This window comes from Thunnus albacares, chromosome 22 (assembly GCF_914725855.1).
Source record: "Thunnus albacares chromosome 22, fThuAlb1.1, whole genome shotgun sequence".
NCBI lineage: Eukaryota > Metazoa > Chordata > Actinopteri > Scombriformes > Scombridae > Thunnus > Thunnus albacares.
Window position 1 is genome coordinate 27,473,059 of NC_058127.1, and position 20,953 is coordinate 27,494,011.

General features: G+C 37.2%; 1 protein-coding gene and 1 long non-coding RNA gene across 6 annotated transcripts in view; one reads left to right on the forward strand and one right to left on the reverse strand.

Annotated features, from left to right (window-relative positions):
• The first annotated feature begins 19 nt into the window (after positions 1-19).
• On the forward strand, positions 20-2,234 carry LOC122973427. The gene is made up of 2 exons (XR_006400016.1): positions 20-1,355; positions 1,853-2,234. It is a non-coding gene; the product is annotated as an uncharacterized LOC122973427 (long non-coding RNA).
• Positions 2,235-7,638: 5,404 nt separating this feature from the next.
• Positions 7,639-20,953, reverse strand: part of senp3b (SUMO specific peptidase 3b) — a 32,396-nt gene continuing 19,081 nt past the window's right edge. For all 5 annotated transcript variants that reach the window (XM_044341017.1, XM_044341019.1, XM_044341020.1 and 2 more), the window contains 5 exons: positions 18,459-18,536; positions 17,183-17,320; positions 12,440-12,523; positions 12,171-12,221; positions 7,639-9,297 (listed from right to left, as the gene is read on the reverse strand). In XM_044341017.1, coding sequence (XP_044196952.1) covers positions 9,187-9,297; positions 12,171-12,221; positions 12,440-12,523; positions 17,183-17,320; positions 18,459-18,536 — 462 coding nt within the window. In that variant the 3' untranslated portion in view covers positions 7,639-9,186. The remainder of the gene's footprint in view (positions 9,298-12,170; positions 12,222-12,439; positions 12,524-17,182; positions 17,321-18,458; positions 18,537-20,953) is intronic.

Consider the following 20,953-nt stretch of genomic DNA (forward strand, 5'->3'; position numbering starts at 1 on the left):
TACGTCGTATAAAAGTAGGTGGACCGTAGCGTCTGTGGTAGTGCACGATTGCATCACTGTTAGCGTTTCAGAGGGGCGGAGTTTACACTTTAACATTAAGCTGACTGAAAGGTAACTGTGTTCATATCCTCCGGGCCACCCCGGGTATCATTTTAGGGCCCCCAATTTGTCAACGCAGACAAAAGCCTGGACATTAGGGAAAAAATTCCCCATGCCTCATTCTGAACCATATTTCCCTGTTCGTAGCAAATCAAAAAATGGAAAATTACAACAGTGACATATTTTATGTGTAGTAATCTTCACAACATGAGACTGTTTGGATGAGTCATAGTGTAGCAATCTTTACACAGGTCATGGGTTCCGTGCATGAACTATAATTCATTTGCAGTTGTTCACGTTGTATAATGTAAAATCCCATTTTGGGGAGTATTTTTTCATTGTCCTAAGACGTGCAATGCAATTTAGTGCGCTAAAGTGTACGCTTGTTCCATCATCCAAATTAGTACAATGAGAATTGAAACAGGAAGTCGAGAGCCGGAAACAGGGACAACTCGCCTTCAAAGTAAAAGTTGCGCGTTTTGAAGCGTGTCGGCTGCAGCGGTCCATCTAAGTAGAGCTCTACTAAATAAATACATAAATAAATAAATAAGCAAAAAGCTTAAATGGCATAATTCCTAACTTCTTTTATACACTTTGGAGATGAAACTATGTCAAAGGAAAAAAGAGGCGGCGGGACCAACCCAGGAATTTTCAAAGTAAACGCACCGAGACGCACTTGAGCCGCTGCAGTCATTTAACGTTAAGTGCAACTTTATGTGTTTGTGGTCTTGTTGTGTGCATGACTTTAGGGAGTTAAACGTCTCTAAACATGGTTTAAACTATTTACCTGCCCACCAGTGTAGTTAACTGTTAGCTTCAGAAGATAACCAACGCTACCAATGTTAATTGTTTTGTAGGTAAACTAGCTAGTAGCTAGTAATAAGCTAGTAAACTAACTAGCTAGCAAACTGTTGTATGCTAACGTTACTCCTTTATTATTATCAGCTGTTTTGTACTTAATATGGATATTTGCTGTGTGAAATGTTTACATTCATGGTAGAAGTGAGTCAACTGGACCCTCTGCAGTCAGATATGTAAAGATTATGGCTGTTTTGAAATGCATTTTAGATTTATTAAGCTCACAAATGTGTACATTACCAGCGATGTGTTTGTGCATGCAGACTACAAAGTAAAGAAATGTTGTAAATAATATAATACATGCCATGTGCCCCTATTTGACAGGTAGTCTGATGCATAAACTCAACCTATGACTACAACAGGATAACCTGGAAACAGCGCGGTGAAACCCGCAGCTGGTAAGTAGAGAGCAGAGTCCACCGTTTAGACAGTGACACATTTAGGTCGTTTTGGCTCTGGCATATTTGATTTGAAATTAAACAATGACTCAAAAGGCATTGTTATTTATCTGACCTCAGTCCAGCTGAGCAGGTGTGTCACTTATCAAAAATCAGACCAAAAGCAAAAGTCCAGGTTGTAGTTCAGATCTGGCATAGAATCACCAGGGGAGATAGAGTCCTCTGGGATCACAGACTTCAGATAATGACTGAAAACAGTTTGACACCAAATATTATTATGACTAAAGTTTGTTTTAATTGGTCAAATGATCCCTGGTCCACTAAAGTTGGAGAGCTTTAGTTAAAAGTAAAAATTAAAGCTACAATTCCTACACTGTTCATCTGTGGATGTAAAAACCATCAAAGTAAAGACAAAATATGTCTCATAGTTATTTATTTTCTTAATGCAGTCTTTATTTAAGACATCTATTTTAAACTTAACAAAACATTTTCTTTAGTTACAGAGTTTCCAGAGGACCAGAGTAGAGAGCTTGTGAGACACCAGGGAAGACAGCTGTGGATGGTGTGTCATTCACCTCGGATTTTTGCTGGGGCTTCACATGTCTGCTTTCCGAGTCTCTAACTGTACCTACCGAGACTGGCTTTCACAGCAAAACATATACTCACAAAGCACTTTATTAGGAACACCTGTGCAATCTAATGCAATCCTGTAGACCACCTCTGCCATAAATTCTACTTCTACGAAGCACTGTATTTTAAATTACTGGATTATTGCCAGAGATGGTTAGTCATTGTACAGTTTATGTACAAATTAATTCTTCATCTTGTCTGTTCATATGACCTCTGTCTTCTTCAAAATAAATAAAAGGTATACTCTCACTTTGTTGTTGAAATTTTCATAATTTTTGTCCAGCTAACAGGCTTCAGTGGCTCATTTAACAGTCACTACTTTAGTGTTTTGTGACTTCAACATCCTATAGATAGTGAGAAAGGGAATGTGATATAGTTTTATGAAATTTGAGGAATTTAAAAAAGTGAATATAATCTGCACGCTTTGATTGGATGTAAGGCTTAATGTTGTTTCTAAAACTGCTTTGTTTTGCATAATCCTGAATCAGTATGTCACTAAGTGTGAATACTTGCTGCATTCTTGCAGGGTTAATCATTCAGGTGAAAGATGTATTTATTGATAATATCAGATGGCCTCCACATATGAAGTCAACCTGTTTCCACTAATCTCAGGCATGAAAGCAGACTTTCAATGCTGGAGTAGTTTCACACTATCTCTGACTGGCAGGCTTCAATGTGTGAAAATAAATGTTTTCCCCAAATTTTTTTTACGTTTCACTGTCATTTTTATTCCAAAATCATTTTTCAGAGTATACAGTAGTCAGTATCTTTTATTTGGGTTGGTAAAGTTCCATGTGTAACTACATCTGTGACCAAGATGCGTTGGTGGACTGATTTTACCCAATTTTATATGCTACTATTGGTCCACCAATATTTAAAAAAAAATATTTTGGAATCCTGCTCATGCCACTCCTCACCACGCCCTGCTCTGGTGTGTTCCTCCCTTTTTCTGTCTCCCTCTGTACATTCTTCCAATGTGGCCTCAATTTTGCCGCCACTTTAAGTTTTGTTCAGTTTCTACTCTGGGGGCTTTAAGTAACAATCATTTGTTCATTCCCTCCTAATTACACTCAATGGTCAATGGGCCAGATCATTAACACATTCAAAGATCTTTATGATGATGACATTTTGTAGCATTACCCAATTATGTTCTAAATACAGCCTACCCAGCTCCAATCTCTTAAATTACTTTCAGATTTGGCATTTTGTACAATATCATTTTGTTTCCTTCCCACATTGTCCTCCTGAATAAGTTTGGGAGGAAGTTCTAAATTTGTCCCATACTAGTTGGTAATGATTGGTCTCCAATATTTATTGTAGTATCATGCCATACAATAACTAATATCCAATAAGGGAGCATGCCGGCCAGTGAAAGACGTCCGTGTAGGCTGGTCTTGTGTTTCCTTGCTCATAGCTCCTCAGAGATCCCTCCTCGCTCCTCACTCCTCTGAGCATGAATAAAAGACTTGGGACAGCCTTCAAAATGGCGAACCAGAACAACTTCTTCAAGCAAGGAGTGAGGAAATATCAAATAAGAGACTTGGGATGTACCCAGAGAGACAGACAGGGGAACACAAGGAAACATTAGGGTAACTAGAGGCACGGCTAAAGCCATGACACACTTGTATGCTTTTGTTTGGGTACTGACTTCTTCTCTCTGTTTTAATACTTGTTTTATTTATTTATTTTGTAGGATTGTCATGCAGGTGGTGTCAGGGGGAGGGGGGTGTTCCTGTTGTATGTGAGTAAGGGAAATTAGGTCCATTAAAGTTGCTTTTAGGGTGACGGTGGGAAGCCAGACTGTTTCTGAGGAGGTTTTACACACAGTGCTAGTTGAGATAGAAGGAATCCTTAATTCCAAACCAATAGGATATGCATCTTCTGACATAACAGGTCCTGACCCTATTACCCAAAGTCTCCATCTTAGTGAACAACCAACTTGCTTGGACAGAGGCAATGGAGGAACAGTCAAGTACTAGCTGATCGGCTTTGGTCCTCCTTCGTGAAAAAATCTTCCCAACATGGAATAAATGGCAAAAGGACAGTCAGAATGTGGAGAAACAGTACTCCTATTAATGGACCCACCTGGAGGACTATGGCCTGTAGGAAAGGTGTCATGTATTGCACCCAGTCACAATAGAGGGACACGCACTGTGGAAGTCACATCTAGAGGGAAAAAGTATATTAGACCTGTGGACCAAGTAGTCATTCTTTTACTAACTCACTGCAAAGACTGCCACTCCTGATTAGACACCGACAAAGTTATAAAATGCATAAGGCCTGTGAGTCCCTTTTCCCTCCAAACCATTGTACTATATGTGCAGAACAAAGACAGAACCTCCATAAGTTTAAACATGACTGTTTCACCCTCATAATATTCTATTTGGTTGATATTTCATGGATTTGTTTGAATGTTCAACTAATTGTTTGTATTGCATTATATTAGATTCCTGTGTTTAATAAGGCCTGTAGATTACTGAAATGCCAGAGATTGTGGATGCATTAATGCAAGTGAAAATGATTTAATAGTTTACTTAATGTATTTAGTTCTTTGTTTACTGCTAATTATCAGATGTGTAATATTTTCTCTGCAATATTTATGTTTTAATCTATCTATCCACTTATCCATTCTTGACTGCAATTATGATGGAATGGCTCTCTTGCATGCTGTGTTTAAATGTGCACCCCACATCAGATGTCCTGTGAGCCAACCTCATCACTACCACTTTAGTTTTTTCAGTCATGCTATAAATAGGCCTACTCTGCACTGTTTGAATTACTGGTACTGTAATTCAAACTATATGTACATTTGTATAGTTGCTAAATTTACTGCAAAATAGAAATTAAGGAGCCTTTACTGCATAATTTGGATTTGTTGACGCATCTCAGGAAAAACCTAATACCCCTGCAAAATCAGCAGCACATAGTGTTTCATCCGTTTGCCTACTCTGGTAAAGAAAAAAACGAAGTAAATGGTTAAAACAATATATGGTTAGAAAGGAGAGATGTTGTACTTGTACATATTTTTTCTTGTTATAAAGAGATATTGAGCAAATGTTTTTAATCTCATGGTAGCAGCACTATGCTGTTGTATGCTGCTGTATATTGCTTCCACCATGACAAAAAATTGCTCAGTTTCTTCTTCCTCATTAAAACAAGAAAGTTTTCTCAAAAATTGTCTCATTATACTGAGATACTGAGCAATTTTGTTTTTTCTCGTGGCAGTAATTGGCTGATGTAATTTAATAATAATAGGCCAACTTAGTTCATTACTTCCACAGAATAAATATAAAAAGGTCCACAACCTAGACTATTCCTTGAGCTCAATAATGTTTTTATTTGACAATCAAGTTTTTCTTTATTGGTTTATTTCTTCATCTTTACTATTTGTACTCTTAAGAGAAAGGTGTTTCTTTCACAGCTCCAATATGGCCTCCTCTGGTGTTGCAAAGTTCATTTTATCGTCACTCTCTTGAACTTGCAGGACTGCCGTACTACTAAGCTTGGTTTTAATATCCAGTTTGTGAAACTGTTGTCTCAGAGGCCAGAATGCCGTCTCGCTTTTTGGAGCCAAAAGCAAGAACGGACATTTACAATAGGCTACTGTAAGATTTGACGGTAAAATGCTGTATTTTCTTTTTCACCGTCACAGTAATGGAAGGACAGAAGCCACATGTAACAATCAACATTGTATAATCATTGCTCATCCTCCTTTGTGGACTCTAACCATAATGTCAGTAAATAGAATAACATTTGTGCATCTGGTTATCCAAATAGTGACTGCATGTAATTTTTGCTGATATTAAACTGGTAGGCTATAATCCAAGCAAGCTCCTGGCAGGCACAAGAGAGCAGTTTCAGGTAGTGTCTAGTTTTAAGTTTATTTTCGGGTGAATGTTTTCTCTGTACTTAAGTTGGTGAATGCTTACATTAACCGGCCTGATCTATGCCTACACCTTATTTATCCCACTTGCAGTTCATCATTAATAACGAGCCTACTATTTAAAACACGTAACAACTGAAGTTGATTAAAATAAGTAACCAAGTTGGAAGATAAGTTGGCTGCTGAGCCCCAAAAGACCGAGTCGTTATATAGCATCACAAGGTTATTTGGTTATCTTAGCTCAACCCAGGTGCATTTCTAAGCTGTAGCTAGGTTTCTGCAAAGATATTGTAGTTTGTTGCCAAGCTGTACTAAAACCTGGGACATAATAGGTGATTTCCATGCAATATTTTGTACTCGCTCACACAAGTGTTAAGGTACTTCATTGTAATTAACTTCGAGAGGGGAACAGAGGCCAGCCAGGTAAAAGTAGTGTCTAAGTAGTAGTAATGCCTAAGAAGCAAGCTCAAAGTGAATCCTCCTCACCATTCTTTTGAAGAACTTGATGTCACTCCATAAGTGGTATGTGGTACTGGTAAGTTAGGTGTCCTTCTAAAATGTTTCTCTCACCCATCCAATTGATTCATTTCTTTCGCTCTCACTTTGTGCTTGATTTTCATTTTCACTCTTGTTTCTTTCTAACTCAGTGAACTGTCAGCCCTGTCACAGGGCGTGAACCTCAAGAATTAAGTGTTCAAACCAAAAGTATGTCATATTTGAATACTTTTAAATTACTGTTCAGTTCCATAAAGCTGCCACTTCTCCCATCCTCTTTTATGCTATATAGTAAATGTTATGTGTTTTAAAATGTAAAACTGAGCTGATCTAATTACTTATTCTCATTAGATCTCACTACTGGACCATTAACATTGAAGACACATTAAGGTTATTTACAGTATATGTCTGCAATTTACATTTGTTTTTATTATACAAATAAGAAGAAAACTTTTCAGTTTACTGTTACATTCACAGTTAGAAACTGTAAATGTAGATTACAATAGCAACACTAAAATACACTGTGAAAAAGTAATTAACTGTTGAAGTACATTAGTGACACTGTACAGTATAATACTGGCAACCGCAGCTGCCGGTAATTTACTATAATTTCACAGAGAAATTTGTTAGTGTATAGCTGTGTCAAATGTCTGGGATGATGCTGTTCTTAGGGATTTTGCTCATTTGTCCTTGTTCCTTAAAAGCTTTAAGAATCAATATTTTCTTAAGGTTATGCAGTTTAAATATAATGGTGCAGGGGAAACACAGTCTCATTAAAAGGGTGAAGGCCGTGCTCACTCTCAAAGTGGTATTCCTTCAGATTTACTTTCCACTTTTTATTTTCAAGAATTTAACCAGGAAGGCAACCATCCCCATTTTATCTCCCTGCAAAGATAACAATGCACATGTTATAAGCCCATCATGTTTTTGATGTAAAATGTTAATTTGTATTGTAGTTATTTATCAGGGCAGTGTACAATTTTAACATAAATGATGCACTGTACCAGATTTAGCTTCAAGAAGCTATAGCTGTTAGATAAATGTAGGGGAGTAAAAAATACAATATTTCCCTCTCAATGTAGTGGAGTAGAAGCATAATGTTGCATGAAATGGAAATAGTCATGTTAAGTACAAGTCTGTCAAATGTGAACTTTGTACAGTATTTGAATAAATGTACTTATTTACATTCCACCACCTGACCCAGGATTACATGTGGATTGTGTCATTATACAAAGCTGATATCCATGCAGTAGCATTAATAAAAAGCACAACCACTTGTTTGCCACGTATTTTTATTTTTAGCAACCATAATGCATTGTAGAAGATATATAAAACTGTCAACTCTGTTGCATCAACTCCTGTTTGAAAAAAAAAAAAAAAAACAAACTAGAAAAAAAACAACATACACACACACAGCTCTCAACAAAGTTGTCTTTTGTTATAAAAAGAAGAGTAGAGGAGGGTACTGTAACTCTACTGTTGGACACACTGGATCTGTTGTGTAGCTGTCATGGTCCTCACCAAAATGGATCTCAAGCTTTTAAAGAAATACTAACCAGAGGATCTTTTTTGTACTTACTCCAAAAATAACAAATTAGTAGTCCTCCTTTTAAAACAGTTTGTTTAAAGCAATAAGCATAGCAACACATTTACTGACAGAGATAAACACTCAGGAAAAGATAAATGCAATGTAAAGATACCCTCTCTTTGGGCCAATTTGTCATTCTGGCTTGTATTTGGGTGGCGATCCACAGAGGCTGATCCAGTCTCAATTTGAAGATGTTCCATTTCTAAAAGTGGGAAAGTGGAGGCAGAGGACGTTTACAGCCTGGGGGTAAATATGTGGTGTGTTCCACAGATGTTGTGTATAAGCTGATTTCCCTCAAAGACAAAACTCATTATTATGGCTATTCACATCAGAACCCAAAGCTGGAATGGTCAACATGGCAGCATCATCTGTGCATTGTAAGTTCCATTTTCAGCATCACCTTAAATCTATCTAAACATCTTTGAGGAAATTGTTAAATAGTACATATCTGAAATGTCACGTCGCACTACATGGCAAATACGTGCTGACTAGATAGATAGCATTGTCAACATAAAACTGGATTTAGTGTGGGGGAGTGTATTTTATGTTGGGTGATCAATGTTTTTCCTTGTTTTGATGTCGGCCGAGAGTTTCAAACTTTTGACATATAAAATGGAGCACAACATATTGTGTTGACTGGATGGATGGATGGAAGGCATGAAAATCCACTGGTACTACTTAATTAAAAGCTTACACAGACTGGTTCAAATTATTCTGCCATCCACCGCTGCTACCTCATACACTCACTGTTCAGCCATCTGACAGGAAAGTAGTAGTCAAGGTTGGACTAACTGTGGTCCAACCTTAAATCTGGACTGGATTCTTTAGATATCTACATGATCATCTTCATGCTCCCATTCAGACTGAAAAATGCAAGTGGACTATGAAAGGATGGAAGATTAGTACATTCCCAAAACGGAAGCTATTCTTGGCCTCTGTCAACCACAAAGGAATAACCATGACATGGAAATTAAATCAGAGTTGGCAAAGGGTGAAGAGAGGGAAGCAAAGGGAAACAAAGTGAAACAGTGACATCACCTACAGGGGAACACCAGTAGAAGAAGTAATTTCTCTGGATATTGGCAGAGAAAAATATAAGTTTTTTGGAAAGTTCCTCTTTTCTAGTCAATCATTTGCTCCCCTTGTTCTCTTCTTGTTATATCTTTGTCCCTCCATCTTGATAGAGTCAGGGGTGGGAGCAGGTGTAGATGGTGGGATGGGGTCGAGATGGTGGGTCACAGGGTGAGCTTGCAGTGACACAGTTCTTTGTACATTTGCCTCCTCAGCCGGGGCATATCCTGCTGGCCAAAGTTGAATGGCTGCCCTAATGCCAGACACTTGCAGTACTGCAGGATAGTATGGTGAAAATGAGAAAAGTTATTGACCTGCAGGGACAACAGATTCACAACAAAACTTTTGTAATAGTACATTTACTCTGGATGCAACATAAGTCAGTGGCTGTGTGTTCCTACTGAGATGGGCAACCAGCTTCATAGATGCTCTGGCCGACAATTTTAATGCAAGGCAACCATTTATCACTGGAGTAGGGTTGGCCAATATAAACGACAAACACTGAGCATAGTTGAAAAATTAGAAACTTTGATATACTGTAGATAAGTTACAACTGCTTGACAACATAGTAATGACCACTCTCAAATAAATTATGCTATTTCTGACTAAACATATGGCAGCCCTTTGCGAACAGCATACTTACCCAAATAGGCACATCAGGGTTCATTAAGTTAGCTAAACACACCATATGCGCTTACAGTCTCAAACATCTGCAATTAAACCAATCCCCTGGTACATATAGCAAGGCACTCAAACACCCAGCGAACAAACTGTAACATTACATTAACACATAACACATACAAGACATGTTGCCAATATACAGTACATACATATACACTGACCGAGCACTTTATTAGGAATACCTGTGCAATCTAATGCAATCCAGTCCAACAGCTCTAAATTCTATTTTTATGACGCTTATACATTTTCAGTCTTTGTTGACATTGTCAGACAATTAATAATTTTACTTTGTTTATTATTGAGGTTGTAGTGGGTGGTGGTGGTGTACTGGAGTGCATTAAACTGAAAAGTGTTCTTAATATTTTGTTCACCCCATTGACATACATGGGGGGACAAAATATTAGGAACACTTTGCAATATAATGACAATCAATAGAAACTGAAAATGTATAATTTTAAAATTTTTGTTTGTGCATTATGTTAAAAAGTGCTCCTAATATCTTTTCAAACCCCCAATCTTCTGATTAGTGGACGACCCACTCTACCTCTGAGCCACAGTGGGTTCATGGATTCATGCTATTGACGCCTAATTCGGACCCTACCATCTGCATGCCACAGCAGAAATGGAGATGCATCAAACCAGGTTACAATTTTTCAGTCTTTAATTGTCCAGTTTTGGTGAGCATGTGCCCACTGCAGCCTCAGATTGCTGTTCTTGGCTGACAGGAGTGGAACCTGTCATGGTCTTCTGCTGGTGTAGCCCATCTGCCTCAAAATTCCAAGCGTTATCTAAGTTACCTTAGCCTTTCTATCAGCTCCAACCAGTCTGGCCATTCTCCTTTGATCTCTCTCATCAACAAGGCATTTCCATCTGCAGAACTGCCATTCACTGGATGTTTTTATTGTTTTTTGCACGATTCTGAGTCAACTCTAGAGACTGTGTGAAAATCCAAGGAGATCAGCAGTTTCACAAATACCCAGACCAGTCCGTCTGGCACCAACAATCATGCCACGGTCAAAGTCACTAAGAGCCAGAGTAGGGGTTTCTGGCACAACTTAACCTACTTCCAAGGTGCATGGAGAAGGGAAAAAGTCCAAAGAGGTCAAACCTCCAGCAACATTTGTAATATATAGAACAACTTTATTGTGAGACCAACGTGTTTTGACTCGTGGCCGTCATCAGGGATGACCCTGACAAAATCACTAAGATCAAATTTTTTTCCCTATTCTGATGTTTGATGTGAACATTAACTCTAGCTCCTGACTGATATATTCCGTTTTCTGCTAATATAATTCTTTGGATTTTTCTGGTTCTGAATCTAGTAATATGGAGTTTTAATATTAAGGTTCATTAAGCTCAAAAGAAATTGACTTGTATATAATCGATACTTGTCATATGAAAAAAATACTGTGCTACAATGTCTTGCCATGTTACTCAGCCCTACACCAGAGACCAATTCAGGTCCTTAGTATTTAATATGCATATTTTATACATATACAGTACATTGTCAGCTGGAATTCAGGACTAAATTTGGTTGTAGTTGTGTTGTTGGTGTTGTCATTAACTCCAACAAATGTCAATAAATATCAATATTTTAACTGTTTCCCTGCAGTTTCCTAACTTTAATCATTTCTTCTTTGCAATGGATGAAAGCCTTTCTTAAATGAACTACCACTCTTTCTATCATTCTTTTTTTTTTGCATTTCTGCCTTGATTGTTGCTCAACAGTTAGTGTGTAACAGTAAAGCATGTTGCACAACATGAACAACAATTGCAGAAGACACTGAGTAGTATTTGTCTAAAAGCATTAATCTCATTTTGCAGTGGTGACAGGATCTTCAGCTTACTTGGGAGGAATGTTTTCCTGGTCTTGATAGCCTATTGATTTTTTTGGCAACATTTCAGAAGTTTGTTCTCCAAATTTGTTTGTTTGTTGTTTGTTCTTTTTAATTTAAAAGCTTGCAGAGTGATGTATATGCTTTTGACAGTCGTCATCTTTTAATCTGGTTCCACAGTTTTTACAGTACAGCAACAGTGTTTTTGTTGAGGTTGATGAATACATATGTTCTTCCTCACATTCACTGGGCTTCCAGTATTCTGACATATTTTTATTGTTTCGATGAAGCTTTTCTCTTCACCATATTGTACTCCAGTGTCTCTCCCTTGTTAGTTATATTTACATTGATGTCCTGCCCCCCTTTTCCTGTGAAAAGTTTATCACCTGGAGTAATTGACACTTGTCATTTGTTAATGCAGCTTAGGGAGAAATTGGGAGTTCTTAGTTTGATGTAAAAGGTGTGATGCAATTCAGAATCATAGTCATACAAAAATTAGCTCATAAAGGCCTGAATCAAGATTGAGATATTAATACTATTAATTGTGTGGCCATATTAATATCAATGTATGGCAAAAATGATAAGACAAGATTTCACATTTGTTTCACATTCTCAACACATGAGAAACTCACCTGTAGCACAAAGGCCCCACAGTCACTGTCGTTGTTTTGACGACCCACATTCTGCAACACACAATCCACAATCTATTAGCAATAGTAGTACAACTGTTGAAATGCACATCATAGACAAAGTTATGCATGTGTGACTTGCAGAATCAACAACCCATTTTCCCCCCAGTGATCGTTAAAGTTTTATTTTAACCTTTAGAAGGCTTTGTGAAATTAGTAACCTGAATCTGTGTCAAAGTTGAAAAAACAAAACAAAAAACAAAGCATCTCACCATTTTGAAAAAGCCTTTCCATCCCGTCAAAAAGTCTTGTTGGTCTTTTTTGATGGCCTCCGCTTGCAGATACTTAAAAATGTGCTGGAAGCAAAAACAACACAAGATTCAATGAAAGAATACAGAGATAAAGCAAAACAACACAAGTCACAGCCTCCTCAGTTTACACCTGGCATTAAAATGTATCCTGGGTGATCTGATCACAAGTTGACAGATAGAGGTGTGAATGCACCCAAGACACATTGAGATCCGATCGCTCAGACCACATTCGAAGGTGGTCTGCGCTGCACGTGGCCAAATTCATTTAGCAGTGTGAATGCAATGTGTCCTGGGCCACATTCTGGCAGACTACGCACGAAAATTGCATTGCTGCCTCCTGGTCCATGCACCCTCTGTCCAAAGCTGTGTTCAACTAGTTTGATAACAAGATAAAGACATGCATTACTTAGTTTTTCCGTTTTTCATGTGAATTTACCCCCCCTCCCCCAAAAAAAACCCCAAAGCCAATTCACATTTTTTCCTGTTCCCCTAACCTGTTTTCATCATAATGGAGCTCAGGATTTATCAGGAGGCTGCTTTACTCCAAACAATTTCACTGTATGAACCTCAAATGTGTGTGTACAGCTGACTTTTTGGAACACAAACAAGCGCATTAATTACAATTAGATCCTGACCGATCCTGTCAGCGTTTCAGGAGACTTAAATAATCAATGAAGTTACACTGCTGTGCCTAATGCGTAAATGCGCACAGCATCTCTCTCTCTCTCTCTCTTAATGGGGAGACACAGCTGCAAGGAGATCGCTGCACTTAACTCTATATTTATTATGGTCAGACCCGGCACTAGAGCAAATCAAGGACGGGCATTTGATTTTCATGAGGGGGCACACAATGCATTGTATATTTGTTTATCCTGTTATCAAACAAGTTGAACACAGCTTAGGACGGAGGGTACAAGGACCCCCGGTCCTCCCGCCGAATAAAAACAACAACGCATTTGGTCTTTGCAAATGGAAATGATGTATGTGTTTATTTGTATATAGAGTGGGGATGTGAGATCCAATCACAACTGGTCACTCAAGACTCATGTGGAGACACATGTTAATGCCAGGTGAACAGACATACTTAGAGCTGTCCACTTGTGATCGGATCACCCAAGATGCATGTTAATACCAGGTGTAAACAGGGCCAGTGATTTGTTCTACTACATTATTCTTTGTTTCCACGCACATTAGTTGGTTATATATAAGTTAGATTTATTAAGATTTCACATTCTCATGGACCCACTTTGAGGAGAAATAATGATTAAATATTTATGAAATATGTGAACATTTTCCCATACCGTTTTTTTTTTTTTTTACCACTGACGTGTTTAACGCAAAATCAGAGTACATTATTTGGAATTTAAAGAACAGATTAAGTGAACACCAAGCCTTGAATTATAAATGAAATGACACAAAATAATGACTTAATTTAAAACTGCAGAGCTACCACTCCCATCTTTCATCCAAGGATTAGCCCCACAAAAATCCAAACAACAAATAATACTGTACAACTTCTAGGCTTCATTAAAGAACATACATTAGATAAGATGTGTTGGCCATCTAACAAACCAATGTGACTCTTTTTTCCTTAATCAAAAGTGCTGTAGCTTTCAACAGTAAATAATCCTTTAGCATCTGCATGAGCCTCAGATAGCTAAACTAAACCAGACAGCTGCCAGACGAATTTTCACAATTTTATGCTGCTGTTCATCAGAGAAGGGTCCAACTGCAGACCTCATGTCTAGGGACTCCAGGTCTGCGAGCCAATTGGAAAAGAGCAGGGTCCCCATATGTGAGGTTATTCACTTCCTTGTCTGCCACAAAATGATATAACCAAATAGGCTACAAAATCAGATTGTCGTATGTGGTTATTGTATGTTTGTTACATTTTTCTCCTGAGTGAGAAGGAGTTAGAAAATACAGAAAAATAATGTTTTCTAATTTCTATATTGTGTACAGGTTTTGAAGGCAGTATGAGTTTAGGCACACATAAGTCACTGAAATCAAATACTGTCGCTAACAACATTTGTGTCGATATATTATACTGACAATCTGTTTCACATGATTTTATAGGGCTAATATAAATGTTAGCTTTCCCAACAGACTAACATCACCTGCACAGTCAACCAGGTTATATTTTTAGTATTTTGTTTAAATTTACCATAGTGTTTCTTTCACACCTAACACACTACAAGAACAAATATTTAGCTATTTTTTTACATGACAAAAATATTACAAGAACTCTCAAGCACAGAAATGTGACCATGCAAATCTAGAAAAAAAACAAAACTTTAAAAAACAGAATGCTAACAGAAGTGATGGACCTCAGGTATGGGGACCATGGGGAGGTTAATGGAGGTTTAATGGGCTGACGCTCAGAGCACCGTGCTGTCTCGCCATTACAAAGACATTTCCGGCTTTGTTTATACACAGGTCCATGTACATAAAAACAAATCGCCTGCATGCAAAAAAAACAGAGTTTAAGATGAGAATGTGTGGGACACACAGCTTTCTCCCTCTTTTTGATCATTCACCAACAGTAGTTAAAGGGATTCATTTTTAGGGATTTAAAATGGGACACTGAATATGATCTATATTTATGACATTGAAACCGGCCATCCCAATTTTGAGTGTTGAACTAAGCGGGCAATAATACCTAATGACCTTAAAATTGCTTAAGTAGTTCCTGTGTTTGAATCTGGAGACCAAAGTTCATTTAACAATTACCACGCTATTTGGATCCAAAATGGATTTAGGGAAAAAAAATATTCTACAGAAATGGCTGTGCTTCAACTGGTTGACAAAATTCATACTGCTTTGAACAACAATGAATATGCTTTAGGAATATTTGACTTATCTGTTTTTGACAGTTAATCATGACATTTTACTCCAAAAACTGTTACACTATGGTTTTACTGGAATCACTTATAAATGGCTTTACAGTTATATTCATAACAGTTTGTTATCATTAATGGATAGTCATCAGCCATTTTAACATGTGGGGTCACACAGGGATCTATTCAGGATCACTCTTATTTATTATTTATATTAATGACCTGGCTGCAGCATTGTCCTTCTTGCTCCCAGTACTTTTTGGCAATTTATTTCTCTCACATATTAATTTCTCTGTACTAATGGCTAGAGCTAATTCGGATCTAGGAAATATTTCCAAATGGTTCAAATTAAACAAATTATCTATCAATGTCAAAAAATCAAATTTAATCATATTCACATCAAAAATTTGTAAATATAACTCATGTCTCTCCATTGGAAATTAAAAAAAAAAAAAAAACCCAATTACCCAGGTCTCATCCACAAGTTTCCTTGGAGTCCTGAATGATGAAACTCGAAGCTGGAAGATTCATATTTGTTTTGTTTGGTGTTTGGTGTTTATTAACTCTTCATTATAACCTAATTTATCTGTACGTCATATATTGCAATATCATTTGGGGATCTACTTATCCCACATACCTTCATAAGCTTTATATTTTGCAAAAAAAGTTTTGCAGAATTGCCACATTTAGCAGAAGTACTGACTACTCAGCCGCTCTCTTCAATCAGCTCAAGATCCTATCAATTTTTAACATAAACAAATACAAAACTTGTTTTTGTTTTCAAGATTTTGCCTGATTCAGCCTGCGTCGCTTCCCTTGCCTTGTAAAGCATTTTTACAGCCCAATGGTGATGTACACAACTATAATATGAGACATGCCAAATGGTTACACCTCTCAATGTTCCATACTGGGCTCTGTCAATTCTCTATTAGATAGGGGGGCAGCTATGGAACAGTTATATTCAAATCGCATTTCAGTCTACTTCATACTACTCTAAAGAATTTCAAATATAAGCTTAGGACCTGTCTGATGAATTAAACTTAACTATTCAAACTGATCATATCTGACTATAATTGGCCTTTCTCTCTCTCTCTCTTTCATGAGGAGTTGACTCAACATACGTGTGCTTCAGTATGCGTGTGCACACATTCGCATGCATGCTCACACACATGCCAAAACACACACATTAGAAGTCGTTGTTTTATTTATGCTAACTATTTTATGTTTGCTTTTTCATCCTATGGTTGGTTGTTTGCTTATTTTTGTGGATTACATGACTTTTGTATTTGCTTATAATGCGTACTGAGGTGAGATTCCTTCTATAAGCCTCTGGGGGTTTTCTAAATCTCACCTGCACAATTTGCTTCCTCTCATTTGTTGTTGTGTTTCTGCTATTTTGTTTTAAAAACAAAATAAATAAAATAAAAAATAAAAATAAAAAAACAATCTTGATTTTTTGTATGTAGCCTAGACATTTTAACAGCTTGTGGTTTTACTTTTGTGATAAACTGGTGGTCCAACTCATTCTGGAAAAAGACATGGCTGTCTCTCCCTCTCTTCAATCTTGCAGTAGTACAGTATATTTTTTGCTGGACTGCAACAACAGTTATAAACGCAATTGTCTACCACTTACTGACTGACTGAGTGACTCCCTTACTGGGTGATGAAGCTACACCATTGGTTGGCCCAAGCTAAGTATCCCAAAATGCATTTCACACCAACCAACAGCAGTGGCGGAGATTAAGGGACAGCTTGGTTGTAATTCATATTTCAATTGTCCAATCACTGAGAGTCTCTAAGGGCTTTCCAATATTTTTTCAAAAATAATCTACTAGTATAAGGACTTAATGTTACTGTCCAGTCTTACCTTTGGGCAGCGTCTGTTGAGGGTCCGCTGGGAGTCAAAGTATGTAATGGCTCGGCGAGGAATGTCAACACTGACCAGCGACCAGTGGACCTCCAGATGGATGGGGATCAACAACAGATCCTTCTGAAAGATGTCAACCTGATAGAAGTATGACAAGAAGAGAGGAGGGGACAAAGTAGTAAAAGGAAATAATAATATGAGATAATAGAGTGAGTGAAGGCAGCAATGTTCCACCTAGCAGTTTTAATAGATGTAATTCAAGTTCAAGTTACACTTTATTTGTTGTTTGCACAAAATACGCAGTCATCTGTACTATGAAATACTTAGGATAGAGACTCAGGGACAGTACGGCAAAAGTAATTATACACAACAATAAGTTAAAGAAAGACAGAAAAACTACTATAGACAAGGAATTTACAATAGAACCAGTGTATATATAAATAGTGGGTGTTTGAGCAGAGTTATTAAATGCTTTGCTATGAGTATGGAGTATATATAAATTAAAGCAGTAATACAAATAATGCAAAGATGAGTGATGGAATGTGTAATAGATATAAGCAGTTATCACAATAGTGCAGGGCATGAGTGCAAGGGCAAGAGATCTTAGTTTCTCTAGTAGCAGCATGAACATTAAGTAACATGTGCAGTGGGCTGCATATTTCAGGTTTTTACAGTTAAGTAGCCTGATAGCCTGGTGAAAGAAACTGTCATTGAGTCTGCTCCTGTACTGCTTGCCAGAAGGTAGCATGGTGTGTTGGGTGGCTATGGTCCTTGGTGATCTTACGTGTCTTGCCAAGGCAATGAAAATTGTGAATATCCTCTATGGCAAGGAAGTTTGCCACCAGTTATGACATCTGCCAACTTTGCAACTTATTGTAGAGCCTGGTGGTCATGGGTGGAGCAGCTAATTAGTGATCATTCATTGATATTGGCATGAGAAGCAACAACAGAACAGTCGAGCTACAACCCTATGACTATCCCTTTGTCTTGATTATATGAATAGAAAAGGACGTATAGACAACATACGAACAATGACATTGACTATAATGCTTGGACTGCAAAAGGCTAACAACTATCAACTGATACCAGACAAATCTAAGAAAGATTTAGAAAATAAGAGGTCTCCGTTGGTAGGGATGGGGCATTCTTCTTTTGTAGCCCCATTTAATGGTATAAAATGAAAAGATTTACATAAAAACCTTATGTAGGGCAGTCTTGAAAATCCTGCTCAACGTTGTCACTGAAAAACAGTTCAAAGAATGGGACACCCACTTACATTTTTCGTCCACCGTTTGACTCCTTCATAGCCTTTTGTCCTTAGCTTATCATAAAAGAAGCTGTTGAAAAAGTGAACCTGAGGAAGAGAGGGAGAAAATTAAAAATAATGGTAGAAGACATAAGAGTTGTCAAAAAGGCTTATGCTGTGAACGTTCTCTTTATAATGTGATAAAACACCTCATGAACTCTTGCACAGCTGACAAACATCTAATAGTAGGACTTTCGCAATAAAAAAGTAAAAAGGTGAACAATGTTTGAAGAACTGAAACTTGATGTATTACTTTTACCAGAAGCGTTTAACAAAGTATAAGTCACACACTGTGTTACCGTTTACTGTCTCTTCAAACCTCTCCCCACTGATAAAACACAGCTTGTAATGGTCAGAAAGAAAAAAACAAACAGCTACTTCATAAATAAACAACTGTCTTCAGAGAAGCAGATGAAAGTACAAACACTCTCCAAAACTTAATCAGTGTTAAATCCATCAATAACAACATTCAGAGAGCAGTCCACTAAGAACATAAAATCTTATAATCTTGACCAGATGGCTGAACAATCAGCAACTGTTAGAAGTTTTGTGTTATTTTAACACTGTGGTGACCTGACAGTCTTACCTCCACCAAAATATTGGTAGTAAATTCGCAAGTAGGCTAGCAAAATCTTCGAAACTTCAATCTGCACACTTGTTGACATCAAATTTAATACTTCAAAGAAGAAGTAGTAAAGTGAATAAATGCACATTGTCCCTGGGCGATACATTTGACATCAATCATGACATTAATATGAATATTTTTCCAATATTGGATGCAAAAAATTTCATAAAATTATTAAAATATAATCATCAAAATGTTTTATACAATTAACTGTGTTCCACTGTTATGTATTAAAAGCAGCAAAAACCCTTAACATGCCTTAAACAATACCTTACATAACTTATTATGGTAGCTTTTTTATTAAAGATCCACTCCAGACATGTGTTCATATATATAGCATATAAAGAAAAACTCTGCTTGGAATAATAATGTCTTTGATAGTGGTTTTCCACAAAAAAGTTCACTTAAGTGCTTAAAAATTCTTTAAATTACATCTCTTCCTTCCTCATTAAAAATCCAGAATCTATGAATATGTAAATATTTTTAATTAAAAAAAATTAACTGCTACAAGATGTCTCCTACTTCACTGAAGAAGTCCATTGTGTATGTACACACCTTAGACTAGACTTTTCGGTGAGCACAAAGAAACTTTCCTCTTTTGGCGGATTGATTTGAAAACACTTATCTCGTGTCTGCAATTATGCACAAACGTACAGTAACAGTCAAAAGTTTGGACACACCATCCCATTCTCTCGAACAAGAAGGTGTGTCCAAACTTTTGACTGGTGCTGTACAGCATTCTGCACAGTGAAGGTCAAACATTACAGTCAGGTAACAATAAAAGGAAAACATTCTTGAGTAGTTGTTTAACAGATATTTGTAAAATGATAAAGCAATGTAATCGGTAATCTGAAAAATTAATCAAACAAAGACAATTTACTGTGGTTTAAGGCCATGTATTTATTTACTTTGGGTAATAAAGTTAAATATATATAAAAGGTAAATACTCTCAAGTTTAACCAGTTGTAATAAGCTTATTAATCTTTCAGCCAATGATGGGATATGAAATGCTATCAGGCCGTATCCCTGGGGGCCTGCATAAACAAAGGAGAGAGCAACAGGGAGAGATATGGTAGCAAAAAAAAAAATACAAAGTTAGGAGTTTGGTTCATTAATGGAGCATAACTGCAAAATTAGTTTGTTACCAGGTGCCTTGCCCCGAGTAGGTTGTTTACCATTAGTTACCCTTAGTAGTCTGACCATCATGTTTGCCTTTAGACCCTTTGGTTATCTCTGGGCATCAAGTGGGATTTTTTTGGCATTGGCCTTTGGAACAAATAAATTAAAAAAACGGAACTTGTGATGCATCGGTTGTGGATTTTTGTTCAGAATAGAACTGTCTGGTACTGTAAGTAACTGAACTACAACTCAAAAAGGCTCTGGTTAATGATTGTTGCATGGATTCACTACTTTGGGCTTAATACACTGAAACTGAAATTTGTATTTGGTTGTTGACTGATTTATGGAGACTAGGAAATGTTATTTTTGCATTTAATGATTTCCACCCCTTTGGGAGAAATCTTCAGCTTTTAGGGTTTAATACTAGCGAAATCATAAGTACCTGAGACCTGTTATCTGTGGTTAATGGCCTTTCCATTGTCATTCACTTAAAAGCACATAAAGATTTATTTTTCGGGTACTTTGCCATGCAAGTATTTAACTCACTTCCACCCGGCAATTATGTGGTTATACTAGTTTTATTTCCCTTTACCTTTTTGGTTGTTAATATCAATTTTTCAACCAGTACATAAACTGAAACGCTTGACTGTTTCCTGTAACCATATGACCACTTCTTGTGAATTGTTGTTCATCTCAACTAAACTAAAGCACAGTCTTCAAA